The following is a 13,950-nucleotide window of genomic DNA, read 5'->3' on the forward strand; positions in this document are numbered from 1 at the left end:
TGTGAGTGCAGCCAGGTAGTCTATATTACTCACCCCGCTCTTTCCAAACTGGTAATTAAGTAAAACATTAAAGTGAATGCTGTATGTCAGTTTTCTTAGTTCTCCCAAGCTCCTGATTAACAACTCCTCTCTTCCACTGCAATCATATCTCCTGGGGATTTTGAGTGTTGTATTCTAACACCTTGAAAAACATCACCCCAATGTATGTAATCCCTTGGGGTGTACATTTTGTTTGTTTTGAATGTGAACTATCATGGAATGGCTGTTTTGAGTGTCGTTCTGACATCCTGTTTTGTACTCAAAGGAATTGTTCCCCTTGGGCTGGACCGTTCTGTGAAACTACACACTTGAAACAGTTCAGAACATTTTGCACACCCATACTAAATGCCTAAAGAAAGTCAGTTATTTTCTACTAATAAACGTCACCCAGCCTCTACTAGGTTTGAGTCTCGTGCTGCCAAACTTAAGTAAAATTACTTGGTTTCCCAGTTAAAAGTACAGATTGGAAACCCACGCTACAAGTGTATCAGGGGAGCCTAGCACTGAGGCTGTGTGTGATACTCAGGTACTCCCAACCAGAACCCCAAGGGAGGGAGAGTCACTTACCATTTGAGACGGCACCTGAAAGACAAATGTGGGCACTTTGTAAGCCAGCAGGTCACCCCGTGGCACCCCACTATAGCCTCCTGCCACAAGGAGCACATTTCCATTCATCACAGTGGCCACGTGGGAATACCGGCCACGTGCCTGGGCCGAAGTCTTTGACTCGTGCTCTGAGGGAGAGATGTATAGAACAAATCAGTCCCGCTTCCATCACCTCTCGCCCTGCTATTTCTTCTTGAACAGACTGGATTTTTGTCTGTTTTCACCTTGTTTGTTTCAGAGTGATTTCACACTTTTTGTAAAAAAAATCAGAAGCAGTCTGACAGCACCTTTTCCAACAAACAAATGCTATTAAAAGCCAGAAGCTTTTGACAGCGGCAGATACCATAGACTAACACCGCTCTCCTCCTACATTACAATAATCCTACAGGGTTATTTGTAAATGAAGAAGTGGTATAGAAATGCATCTAATCAAGACATCAAATGGCCGCAGAACCAGTGTGCTGTAGGGGGTAAATCTCTGAAGCTGGGAGTCCTCAATTCATGATGCTCCATGGGAGATCATGAGTCATGTTCCAGTCTCTGTTTCTGTACATCATATTAAGCTATAGCGTGCCTTTGTTAGTCTGGCTTATCACACTGTGTGAATTCAGCCAATGTCATTTACGGCTTAGCCCATGGGGAACGCCCAATTATGAGTTGTGAAACAAACCATGATAGTGTAATTTAGAAGCCCAGGCTCTCTTTCTCTCATCACATAGGATGAGTGTGGCAGTAACATGAGATTAATCCTAAGTACGCTACGCTGAATTTTTTAAAGAAAGAGGACAAGGATGCATGAGTTTTTCAAGAGAAACTGCAGTTAGTGTCTTTCTCGCAGCAGCACTGGAGGACAGTAAACTCAAGGCAATTCCCAAACTCTTCAAAAAATTATCAGTGGAAATAAACTGAGCACTGGAAGTTCCATGAACACTTCCACCACCAACTACCATGCTTTGTCCTTCAGGAAAGCTGATAAATTTGTGGGGACGGGAGCAATCCCTCACCTTGAGTGATTAGAGGTGCCAGTTCGTGACTAGAGACCCATTGATGGCAACCCAAGTGGTAGAAAAAGATTTCATCCTCGTAACATTTCTCTTCATGGTAATGGATGTGAACGTTGCCCCCTGGAAGAGAGGCAAAGCATGAGAAGCGCAAGGACGATGGAAAGGATGGAAAGGAACAGAAATATGTATTTATTACACTTTTAAAAAAAATATCTCTAGGCCACCTTGAAGGGCAAAGTCCCACTTCCCAAGCCAAATACATTATTAACATTTGTATTTCTTCTTACTGGTACACTAAGAAATAACAATGCTAATAATTTATGATTCATTAGTTCATTCTATCCATATATCACCATGTCAATTCAGACTCATGTCAGTTTGCAACTACACAGACAGACAACTATACAACTAAAATACACACAGTAGAAAAGTTTTAAATAATCAATGATTCTCCCCAAATGGGTAGCAACAATAACCACCAATAAATAAAATTATATAGCCACGGTACAAAAGAAAATCCAAATAAATCAACTGCTCAAGAAACAGAAATAAAATAAGAAGAGAATAAGACTGGCAACAGGAATAAAATCAACAACAGTACAAAGGAAGACAGTTGGTGGTGCCCTGATTGTTATCCTCTGTGTGTCAAAATATAATGTATACTTTAATAAACCTGAATAAATATTTAATGGAAAATGCTAACAAATAAACGTTAATTTATACATGAGAGCCGGTGCAGAGTAGGGTTAAGGGATTGAATTCAAGCCCACTCAACCACAGAGCTCACTAGGTACTGTTGGGGCAGCCCCTTTCTTTCAGCCCTACCTCAAAGGACTGTTGTTGTGGACATAAAAGAGGGCAGAGCCTTCACATAAGCCCCTTGGAACTCCCACAGGAAAGGCAGACATCACCGTCATTGTCATTATTACAAATTACCCTAACCCTAACTCCAACAGACATAAATATAATGCAATAATAATGCCAGTAATAACACCACCATCACCAGTCCTCCCTTCCCCGATTCCAGCAGCCTTTGGCTAGCACTGCCCCACTCACCATACACGACCATGTAATTGCCAATGACAGTGGCAGAGTGGAAGGCCCTTTCTCGAGGCCCCCGGTGTGAATCTTTGGTGCGCAATGTACTCCAATAGCGCAGGTCCACATGGAAGAGGTCAGTGGTATTCACTCGCACGCTGAATCTGCAGGCATGGAAGAAGTCGAGCCATTCCTTCCTTTTGTAATCTCTCCCAGGTCCCACCACCTTCGTGTTTTTCATCGTAATCCCAGTTGCCTGCTTACCGAGCGGTGGAGGGCCGGTGCCCACCATAAACCAAGAGAGTGCGGGAGGCAGGATGGAACACCATGGAATGGCCTGCTGTGGCGGGAGCTTTCCCTCCTGAAGGAATCACCAGCTCCCAGGTCCACCGTCTCAGATGGAAGCGGTACATGTGGGAGGAGAAGACGTCCACTGCAGTGCGTCCTGCAGAAAGTGGTTAAGAGGCGTGAGGCTCAGTCCTCCAGCACGGGGCTTTTCACCTGGAAGATGCTGCCCCCAGACCAATCCCCAGTGTCTCATTTCTAGAAAGCACTTGCAGTGGGCTAATACATTGGTTATTTTAGTTAAAGCAACAGTTACTACGACATAATCAGCTGCAAAGTCCTGCAAGGAAGCAACATCTCTATCATTGGTTTTGATGGCTTATTCCTTCAATGCTCCTTTTCCACAAATCCTCCTAGACTTCTTTTCTCCTGTCACAAATCTACTGTTTGCTCCTTCCCTCAGCTCTGGGAATTCAGAACTAAACACAGATGGAGCTTATACCAAACAAAGAAATCAGCAAAACTGATGATCCAAATTATGTATTCGGAGCACTGAACTACACATCCCTTGAGTTAGTTCTCATTGCCATTTCTGACTCAGGGTTTAAGACTGCCCCAGTGATTACCCCCCTCCCATTATGAAAACAGCGACAACCTTAAATCCCATGTGCTCCCTCCAGCCATCCTCACTATGTTCCTCCTGAAGCTGTGAGAAGATCCCTGGACTCCTGAACCATACAGGTGGCTCTGCAACTCACCTCCAAATACATACAACCATTCATCTACCACCGCAGATGCGTGGCCAGCCAACCCAGGAGGTGAAGGAAACCTTGTGGTATTAAGGGGCACCAGCTCCTGCCAATAACCCTCCCGCGGCAGATACATCCAGACATCGTTGGCCAGAAATCCAGTGGCCAACTCTCCGCCAAAGAGAACTAAGGAGCCCTCCCAGGCCATGGCTGTGTGGGAATGACGTGCAGTCTGGAAATGAAATGACAGAAAGGAGATCACTATCGCTATGATGGGGTGGGAAAAGCATGTTCTCCTGCCCCTCAAGTTCATTTTATGCACAGTGCTGTAGAATCAGCAAGTTGCATGATACCTCTAAAGCACTGTTTCTCAACCTTGGTAACTTTAAGATGCCTGGACTTCAACTCCCAGAATTCCCCAGCCAGCCAGCCAGCCAGCCAGCCAGCCAGCCAGCCAGCACGTCCAGACATCTTAAATACTGACAAGTGTGAAAAACTGTCAATAAAGATCAGGGTGACCAAGTTCATTGTACAAAAATATTCTTCAATATTTTGCTTCCTTCTGTAATTTTAAGTTGAGCTTGAGTATTCTTCTCCTTTCATTATAACCTTTATTCCCTCTAGTGTCCAATTTTTAAAGTCTTATCTTTGTTTTTTTAAGAATTCAAAACAAAAGCATTTTCCCACAGGAAGAATTCTTTATAATTAATTCCAAAAACTTATTTCAAATTTATCTGGACTCTTAGTCCGTTTGTAACTTTCTAAAATCAAAGTTTTAATCACCCCTTTGCTTTTTTATTCCAAGAAAAGTTTTTTAAGTTCTTAAACTTCTAGTTAAATCTTTTTTGCTAAGGATTGAAGGAAACTCATCCAGTGCTATAAAACTTGTTGTTCCAAAGGTTCCTAATAGCTGAAAAGCAGTTAACAAGGAATTCCTGATTGGAAAAGAAAGTACGCAAACCCAGTGTCCTTGAAGGCACCAACCGTGGGTTGAGCAAGATAGCTATCCCTTCATCCCCCAGAGCTCTAAACCCACCAGAATCTGCTGTCTTGCGGTCTCCTCACAAGGAGCAAGTGTATGGGGTACTCATGAGCAATCTCAGGTCCTCTCCTTGTCTGGAGAGGAATTACGAAGAGCCAGTCTACTTGCTGGCTCTTCATTCGACTGCGGTCATTGGCATTTCCTCTCCAGAAGAGGGGAGTGAAAATTCTTATGCCACCAAGCAACACTGAGCTACAGCAAACGAGTACCCCTGGTGACACAAAGTTTTTTAATTCACACACGGCATTTTGGGTGGATGCCTAAGCATCTCAGATACGACCTGGGCTCCTCCTTCCTTTCCATAATGTACAAAGTAGACTTCTCAGATAAATCAAAAGGCACTTACTGGGGAGGGGCTAAGCACTCTCTGATGCCAAGTGTTGGTGGTGAAGTTATAGAAGACAAGGTCCCCCAAAGCGGTGTTTAGATCCAAGCCTGGGGAAGAAAGCAGAAATGTCATGAGACTTTGGAAAAGAAGGAAAGGCTTCTCGGCCTCAGCAACCAACTAACAAATTATGTCAGGACCTGGGCTAGATCAAAGAAGCAAGAACTATGCTGATCTCAGAAAGGAATCTGTAATGCTATTTGAGGGTAAATACAGAATCGTGGAAACTGCAAAATGATTTCCCAGTTTCATTCATAGCAAGTTAATTAAGAATCTCTTTGAATGCTCTGAAATGCTTCTTCCCAGGTTTCCTGCCACCTGAGTTAAGTTGCTATTTATGAGATAAGCCAGTGTTTTTCAAACTTGGCAACTTTCAGATGTGTGGATGTCAACTCCCAGAATTCCCCAGCATCTCTTGATTGTTTATGCCTGGATTCTCTTCCATTCCTTTCCCAGCCTCCTTACAATCTCTCACAAATAAGGACTACAGGTCATCCTCGCTTAACGACCACAATTGGGACCAGAATTTAGGTCACTAAATGATGCGGTCATTAAGCAAATCATCACGTGACCAGACCCAATTTTATGACTTTTTTTGCAGCGGTTGTTAAGCAAATCACTGTGGTCATTAAGCAAATCACGCAGTTCCCCATTGATTTTGCTTGCCAGAAGCCAGCTGAGAAGGTTGCAAAGGGCAACCATCTGACTCCAGGATGCTACAACTGTTGTAAGTGCAAGCTAGTTGCCAAGCGCCTGGACCACGATCACATGGCCATGGGGGTGCTGCAATGGTCATAACTTTGGGCACCAGTCGTAAGTCACTTTTTTAGCACCATAGTCATTTTGAATTGTCACTAAGCGAACAGCCATTGTGCGAGGACTACCTATATTGCACAATTAGTTTATATTGCTGTAATCCAAGTAAACTGACTTGGATGTCATTCAATTCAATGGCGGGACAGAAAATAAACTAGACCCTTAGCCCCGTTCAGACTGTAGGATCAGTCACCCCACCTTACACCCAGCCATTCAAGAGACAACCTACTCATCCTTTCAATGTGTTTGTTGCTCCTGTTGACTACTAAACACCCTAATCCTGGCTGCCAGGATTTCTTTCACCTGTAAAGTACTTTATGATGTATACACAAAACATCATAAAAGGAGTCATGGCAACCAGCGTTTGGCTCTCAGAGGGAAACAGAGGAAAAGCGTCCAAAGAAAGGGTTGGCTGCTTTACGTCACTCATGAAGTTCCAAAGATGTGTCCTTCTACTGTCCTCCACCCCCTCTCTTCTTGCTGCTTGCCTAGCTGTGACTTCCAAAAGTTCTCTTTAACTTGATTACCTATTATTGTTTAAGAAGCTGAAAACCAAAACACACAATATCACAAGAATCATACATGGCATTTATTACTTGGGTAGCGCATGGGAGACTGCCCCTACACAGGAACATAACAGCTTCTCCCACATGGAAAATGTTCTTCTTAACATCAGAACAAGAGAAAACTGGACCATGGCCATTCAGCCTGAAAGCTCATCACTGCTTCACTGATGCAAGCCGTGAAAGCCTATACCACTATATTGTTCTCTGTAACGTTCAGATATTCAATCCCCACACCACGCCATTCTGAAATGTTCAGAGCACTCAGAATCGCACCACTCAATCCTTCCACCTGTATGCTTTAGCATTCAATCAGCCTGGAAGAATGCAATATCAGGGCTGTAAATACTCAGAGAAGCTCACTTTGTTCTACCTGTAAAAAGATACAAAAAGATGATGCCTGACCTCCAAAGATGTACAGTCCTCCAGTGGAGGGTAGGAAAGCACCAGCAGCTGCTGTACGGGGCCAGAAACTGGGATCTTGGATGCTCACATTGTACCATTTCCCTGCTCCTTGGTTGTCACTCAAGGCTAGGTCGCAGGCCTGGCCCACAAATCCAGGTTCACACTGGCAACGATGTGACTCCTACAGGAGGAAGGAGGAGGAAACGTTACAGACATATCCCAACTGGCAAATGAAAGCCTAACAGAACTTTCTTCCATCACAGTGCAAATAAGGTACAGGCAGCTTCTCTTTCTGATCAATCGAGACATAAAAGTACCATCTCTTACCTGGTTACAAGTGCCATGATTCTGGCAATAAGTGGTGCAGTCAGGCATCGAGCAGTCCTTCCCACCCCAGTCCTGGAAGCAGGCACAGCGCCCATCGTTGCCACAAATCCCATGTCCTGAGCAGCCCATTGGACACAGCGAGACAGTGTAAGTAGCATTGAAGCCCAGCAGGTTGTAGTTGGCATCACTGAAGAGATGTAACAGCATCTACAAAGCAGGAAGGAATGAGTACTCCAAGCATCCTGGAGTCGACAGCACAGGCTGATGAAGGCAGAACATTTGCCAGCTGAATGTGTGTTCTTTTCCATGTGTGTCTTTTTAAACTGCTTTAATAAACTGCCCAGTTTAGCCTTGTTATATAGCAGTGTTTCTCAATCTTAGCAACTTTAAGATGGGTGGACTTCAACTCCCAGAATTCCCCAGCCAGCATGCTGGCTGGGGAATTCTGGGAGTTGAAGTCCACCCATCTTAAAGTTGCTAAGTCAGTTAACCCCAAAGAGTCAGTTAACTCCAACTGATGGTTGAAGTCCACCCATCTTAAAGTTGCTAAGTCAGTTAACCCCAAAGAGATAAATTTAGACCAGAACAGGCAGAAGGTTAAACTAATTCTGCTCAGTCAGTGGAGTTGTGGAAATGCCTTAGTCTAGTCCTATTTGGTCTACCAAGTTCTCAAGAGAAATGGAGTCTTGCCATTACACAATGTATTTCCAAACCAAGATTGGTTGCATTGCCCAACCATGCAAACTGCTGCCTGCCCAGCCCAATGGGGAAGCAGGTAATCATGTCATCAAGCCTTGCCATTATTCTCCTGATTCAAAGGCTGATGCTAAACCCTTCCTGGAGAAAGTGGCTAGGCTAGGACTTTATTCCTAAAATGGTTGCTTTCGACTCAGTTTGACTGTGTTCTGTCAGAACCACAAGACTACTGGTTGACATGAGTATCTATGGGGGAGGCCTCACAAATGTCACAACATCATCTTGCAAATGAGGCCAATCATATAACGCATACATACAAAATAAACCATCATTTGCATGATAACATCCTTTTGAGGTAAGTGTGCCTTCCGCACAGGCCACTGGGCGATACGAGAACAGAGCCATTAAGTTCCAAGGTTGGAAGAAATTATCTACTGAACATTAAAGAAAGAATTTCCCACCAGTGGGTTACAGTACCTTGCCTGACGTGGCTTCAATAGTGGGGGGCAAAGTGCTGCCACTGAGGCTGGCCAGCAAAGGGCTGCTGGGAGAATCTCCATCATAAATGAAGAGGTAGTCATATGTGCATTCTGTATCCATGAACATGAAGGTCAAGAGGATGCGGTAACTGCTGCTGGGGGCTGGAAAATATAGAAAAGTTTAGCTTAGCAATCTGATCCCAGGACCAACAGTGTGCAGTGCAGTAAATCTTAAGGAAGCTAACTAGTCCCCATGTCCTGTAAACATGCAACTGTTACGTCCTCTTTACAAAGTGGGTCAAGAGAGGTTAGACATGTCATACAAACACCTCAAAATTAGAGAGAGTTTTAGCTCCATGTAGCCTCGAGGCTGTTGGACACTCAACTAATTCCCCCAATAGGCCATGTTGTCTAAACAGAAACAATAGTTGATAGAGGGTAAATGTCTCCTAGCCTCCTCTACAGCAGTTGAAAGAAATTAAAGAAGAGGTGACTGCTCCTGGTCACGTGGGACATATGGAGACAGCCTTAGTGGCACAGAGTCTCTTTCATTAACAAGAGGTGATGGCTTCAACAGATTTGCTTATATGTCCTTCCACTTTCACAGTGTGCTAACAGCTAATACTTACTATTCCCAAGTTTCTCATTTCAAGGATAAGAAAGGTTAAAAATGCCTTATTGGACCTTTGTGGCATGCCCGTGGCAAGAGGAATATACCACTCAGAGCTGATCTGAGCCAAATCAAAGAGTTAATGGGATTAAGAGAAGACATATTCCATGGACTCCACGATACTTGATAAGCTCCTTAGGAATTTAGGGAAAAATCCTTGACTTGGAATCTCCTCATCTGAACCATCAGTGGGACTGAGAACCTCTTGCTGACCCTCATGGTACAGCCAAGCTGACCAGAACTGACTTTAGGGTTTATAATGGAACTAAGAGAAGTGTTTCTCAGAGATCTTGACAGATATTTCATAGAGGGTGAAATTACTTGGTTTGGAGCTTCCTCACCTAAGCCACCATCACCCACCATGTTTCTTCAAATGCTCACCCTCCACCAGCCATTCACAGTTGCCATTGACTGAGTAATTGCCAGGTCCATCAGTCACGTAGCCAGAAGCGCTGCGTAGCACCTCACGGCGTCCCTTACAGTCACCAGCATAGGTTTGATGGATCCCGCACAGGGCAAGGGACAGCAGAACCAGCAGCTTGAAGCAACTGGCTTTTAGGAGGCCCATGATGGTCTTTGGATCTCCCTGTAATCAAAGAGGATGCTCAGTTAATATAGCTGAAAAAGTGAATGGGGTGTCACTGTCCAGGCATTGTTGGGGAAGAAATACAGAAAAATTATTCAATACTGTGCATTCTTACACAGGATAAATATGCCTTGACATACAATCTATTCTCAAAATTCAGTTTTAGATACTGCTCAGTCCTAGAACTGGTTGAGGAGGCCAAATGTAAATGATATTTTTTCCATTTCAAGTTTGGCTCCTTTCCTTTGTACAACTGCCTATGCTCTAAAAATTTGCTAGATAGCAATAAAAAAAGAAATTAACATAAAGTGGACAAAGCGTTCATTTTCCTAACATAGCTGCGTTGAGGAAAAGGAGAACAGTAAGGATGAGAAAAGATCAAGTAGTACCATTTTAAAAAACCTGTTAATTAAACTAAATTATTCATTATTTTCCCAGCCCATTTACTCCAAAGAATTTAAACACAATTCTGAAATGGCAGCACATGCTCTAAATGCACTATGGTTGAAAAAGAAACACAACATGAGAATAAAGACATTTTAAAAGCCTTTTAATTACAACCAGCTCCCACAGATCTAAGATCCTGGGACGGGCTGCTAGGCAGACCCTTTTAAGAAAGCCCAAGCATGGCAACTTCCCAGAGAACTGGGAAACCTGTACCTTTCATGCCTTCCTGTGTCCCTCAAGTGATTTAAAGGCAATTCCGTCCATACCTAGTAAACAGTCTGATCCTCTTGGATCAGGGTACCTCAGAGGCCGGGTGGTGTAGGGGCTAAGGTGCTGGTCAGAATCAGGGAGCCCCGAGTTTGAATCCTCCCTAGCTGACTTTGGGCCAGTCCCTCTTCCTCGCTCTCTCAGCCCAGCCTACCTTGCAGGGGTGTTGTGGGGAAGAAGGCAGCATTACGTGCGCTGCCTCGAGCTCCTGAAGGAAAGGCACGCGACGCATCTCACAGTCAAAAACATGGAATAAACGGGCATTAACCCAGAGGCATGAAGGAACAGGGGAGAAGCCGTCAAGGTCCAGAAAAGATACAACTCTGGACTCCACGAAGGGGACCCTCCATTGAGGGTGGGGGGGTGAGACACCCGGACACCTCCAGGGGCCCCCGCCCGGGCCAGGCGAGCCGAAGTGAAAGCAGGGACGAGCCCAGGCCTCCTCCTGGCGGGACCAGCAAGGGAGCCCCGGGGAGGCGAGGCGAGGCGATGAGCCCCGCATCTCTCGGGAAGCGCGACGGCTTTGTGGAGAAAGAGCCCATCCGGAGGAACCGGGAGAGAAGCCGTGGGCTCGGCTCCCGACTGAAAATCGCGGCTCCGATGGGGGCTGATGGGGGCCAAAGGGGATCCCCCCCCGACCCACCTCCGCAGCCGCCAGCAGCTCCGCTGCCCCCGCGGCCCATGTAGAGGCCAGTCCGGGACCGAGGGGGGCATAGAGACGAGGGGCCAGAGCGGCCGCGAGAGAAGCATCGAGGTTTCCCCATCTCTATGGAAAAAGCAGCCATAGAGGCGGTAAGGCTAGAGCGTTCCGGGGGGCGGAATGGATGGGTCCGCCTGCGCCGCGGCGGAAAAGTTTTGCTTTGTGAGGAGGACCGGGTGGGGGGGAGAGCAGGCGAAATGCCTCTGATCGTGATGCCCCGAGCCGGCCGTGATCGTCCCCTTCCTTATGACCAAATGCAGCCTTCCCCGGCGTCGCCCCTTGCAGGGGACTACCAACCCCATCATCCCCAGCCGACGCGGCCTTGAGGAGGGTTGAGGCCTCTCTGGCGGCCCCAGGTTGGAGAAGGCTGCTTTATCACGCCTGGATGTAGAAATGCAGGAGACAGAGTCCCTGCCCGAAACAGTTTCCAGCCAGTTTTGGGAAAGGGAGGGTAGCGGTGGTTGGACTTGTGGGACGAACGGGCCCAGCGATGGGGCTGAGCTTGACTTGAGGGTCGTGGGAGGCGGCGAGGGGCCCCGTTCCTTTGAAGGAGGAATGGGGGCATGCCTATTTCGCGGGGGGGGGGGTGGAAGGGGCAGCCACGGGCAGGGTTAAAGCGGAAAAATGGCTGAAATAGACAAATTGGTGGGGTTGGTGCATGCTTAAGAAGAAAGGATGGCGCCTGAGAGTCAATTAAAAGGTAAGAGGGCTTTGTCCTATATCAAAAGGCCCTAGGAATGAAGACTTTACTAGGGAAAAGTTTGGCTTGGGGGCTTGTAGCTGATTTATTGATTTTTGCCATATTTATCTATCTATCTTTGAAAAAGTATATTCCCATCCCCTGACCTGGGCAAGGGGGCAGCCACATAAATGGAGTCAAGTGAATAAATGCATAAATCTGTGCTGAAATACATAAATCTTGTCTATGCTGGAATAAAAAGACAAGTATATGAAAATGCACAACTTTGTAACTTAGCATTATTTTCTGCCTTCCCCTCATCACTCTCATCCTTCTCACCCATGAAAGAACACTTTGTATTTCCTTTCGCCAACTCAGGTAATGGATCCACCAGGGACAATGTTGTCTCTTGGTGTTGGGTAACAGCAGCAGCTTTCCAAAGGACCAGAGTTATTTCCAGCTCTTTCAGGTGAAGATGCAGGAAGCTGAACCCAAGACTTTCCACAGCTTAAGCATGTATAGTCCTGCTATGATGTGTTCCCTGGATATTGTATTTATTCCAACATTCAGTGCAGGATTGAAAGCTTGATGACAATTGGAATGAATTCAAATAGCTCAGCTGCAGAGGAAGGAAATTTTGTGGTTGCTTCAACGACCAAGCTTTTATTTATCGTAGTAACCACCTTGTACACATTTCCCCAGCAGTGCTTACAAATTGTTTAGGGAAATACTTCCATTGCTTAAGATGTTCACCTGCAAAGAACTTGATATGTGGGGGATGAAGGAAATGTAAAGAATTTTTCCAAATGCAGATCATGGCTGTCAGAAGTGCTAAGATTTATGCCATTTGTTAAAGATGCTCAGAGCTTCTGCCACTAAGCTATATGAACGTGATCTGTTGATGTGTTTGGCATTTTGTTACTTTTCTAGACCGTGTTACAGAATTGTAAAAATTCCACCAGTGATTATATGGTGACAGCTATTTTCTGAAGTTAATGCTCGCACAAGTGCATCTGCAGATGAGAGAGTAGTCTGTTCTTACCAATTAATACTAATCAGGTAGGAATTTGGGAAGGCTGTAGTCAGACACCTCTGAATGACACTAATTTGGGGCTGGCTGGAGTGGAGGAAGCCTCATAATCATGGCATGAGGGGTAATCCAGACACCTCAGTAGAGGCCGACACAGAGCGGTCATTAGTGGAAATATTTTACTATGCAATGAGATACACATTTTCTCGTGGTTATTGACAGAGAAAAATATAACAAGAGTCTCCCATTCATATGGTCTGCAAAAACAAGTGAGCTGTTTCACTGCATGGAGTCAGCATGATCCCTTCTCTGCTGCACATAAAGCTGCTGTTAAAGCCACATGTGTCCAGACATGTCTGTTCTTCAGTTTACTATTGTCTTTTCTATTCTTTATAGTGTAAGTTGCTCAGAGACACTCTGGAATTGAGCTGCTTAAATCACTTCAAATCAATCAACAAATAACGTATGTTAAGTTGGTAATAGTAGGATGATTAAAGAAAAAAGAAAAGTGCTGATTTGCTTTGAACTGAGCAGATCTATATTACAGATTTCAACTTTTTTTAAAATAACTATTTCAATTGTCCTCAGACTGGGAAATTGTCTCATCCTTTCACAGAGCGAGTTCCCAGGAATCCTTATTTGAGTGCTGTGTCACTTAAAAAATATGTTTGGTTTTGCTAGTTTTGTATATTAACCTGAGAAAGAAGGCAAAGGGATGCATTACATTATCAGCTTCTGTGGTTAACAAGCTATTTTACCAGAAGACAAATAGAATGTTCCACGTTCAGGTATCTCTTCCTCTTTCATAAGCAGATGTTTCCCTGAAAGAGTCACATGTTTTCACAGTGAGATAGAAACATGAGAATCTTCTTTATTTTGGCAAAAAAAAAAAAAAGTGAAAACCCACTCTCATGCTTTTCAGAAATTCATCATGATCAGGGAGCAGAACCCACAGCACCATCATGGGAACTAAAGGGGGCAACATATTCACCCCGGGGACCAGGGCAGAAGGACCTAGAAGATTCCTACTACCTTCACAAGGTAGTAGAAAAAAAGGGTGGCCCAAAATATATGAATATGGGGTCATGTAACATGGAGATATCATTACAAGGTAAATCTGGGCTGGCTTGCCTGTGA

At 44.9% G+C, this 13,950-nt stretch overlaps 1 protein-coding gene across 3 annotated transcripts in view; it reads right to left on the reverse strand.

Annotated features, from left to right (window-relative positions):
- Window positions 1–11,141, reverse strand: part of MEGF8 (multiple EGF like domains 8) — a 38,925-nt gene extending 27,784 nt beyond the window's left edge. Inside the window, exons 1-11 of one of the 3 annotated variants that reach the window (XM_007430445.4) lie at window positions 11,048–11,141; window positions 9,486–9,690; window positions 8,433–8,596; window positions 7,260–7,466; window positions 6,933–7,113; window positions 5,110–5,198; window positions 3,731–3,953; window positions 2,952–3,132; window positions 2,706–2,851; window positions 1,650–1,769; window positions 607–773 (exon numbers count right to left, since the gene is read on the reverse strand). In XM_007430445.4, coding sequence (XP_007430507.2) covers window positions 607–773; window positions 1,650–1,769; window positions 2,706–2,851; window positions 2,952–3,132; window positions 3,731–3,953; window positions 5,110–5,198; window positions 6,933–7,113; window positions 7,260–7,466; window positions 8,433–8,596; window positions 9,486–9,672 — 1,665 coding nt within the window. In that variant the 5' untranslated portion in view covers window positions 9,673–9,690; window positions 11,048–11,141. Of the gene's footprint in view, window positions 1–606; window positions 774–1,649; window positions 1,770–2,705; window positions 2,852–2,951; window positions 3,133–3,730; window positions 3,954–5,109; window positions 5,199–6,932; window positions 7,114–7,259; window positions 7,467–8,432; window positions 8,597–9,485; window positions 9,691–10,558; window positions 11,026–11,047 lie in introns of those variants that run through there. The other 2 variants (XM_088139883.1, XM_088139884.1) reach the window with 2 other exon arrangements.
- Window positions 11,142–13,950: the final 2,809 nt, after the last annotated feature.

Source organism: Python bivittatus, unplaced genomic scaffold (genome assembly GCF_059951505.1).
Source record: "Python bivittatus isolate LINGU-HERP-01145 unplaced genomic scaffold, Pbiv_v1 ctg000310_np1212, whole genome shotgun sequence".
Classification (NCBI taxonomy): Eukaryota; Metazoa; Chordata; class Lepidosauria; order Squamata; family Pythonidae; genus Python; species Python bivittatus.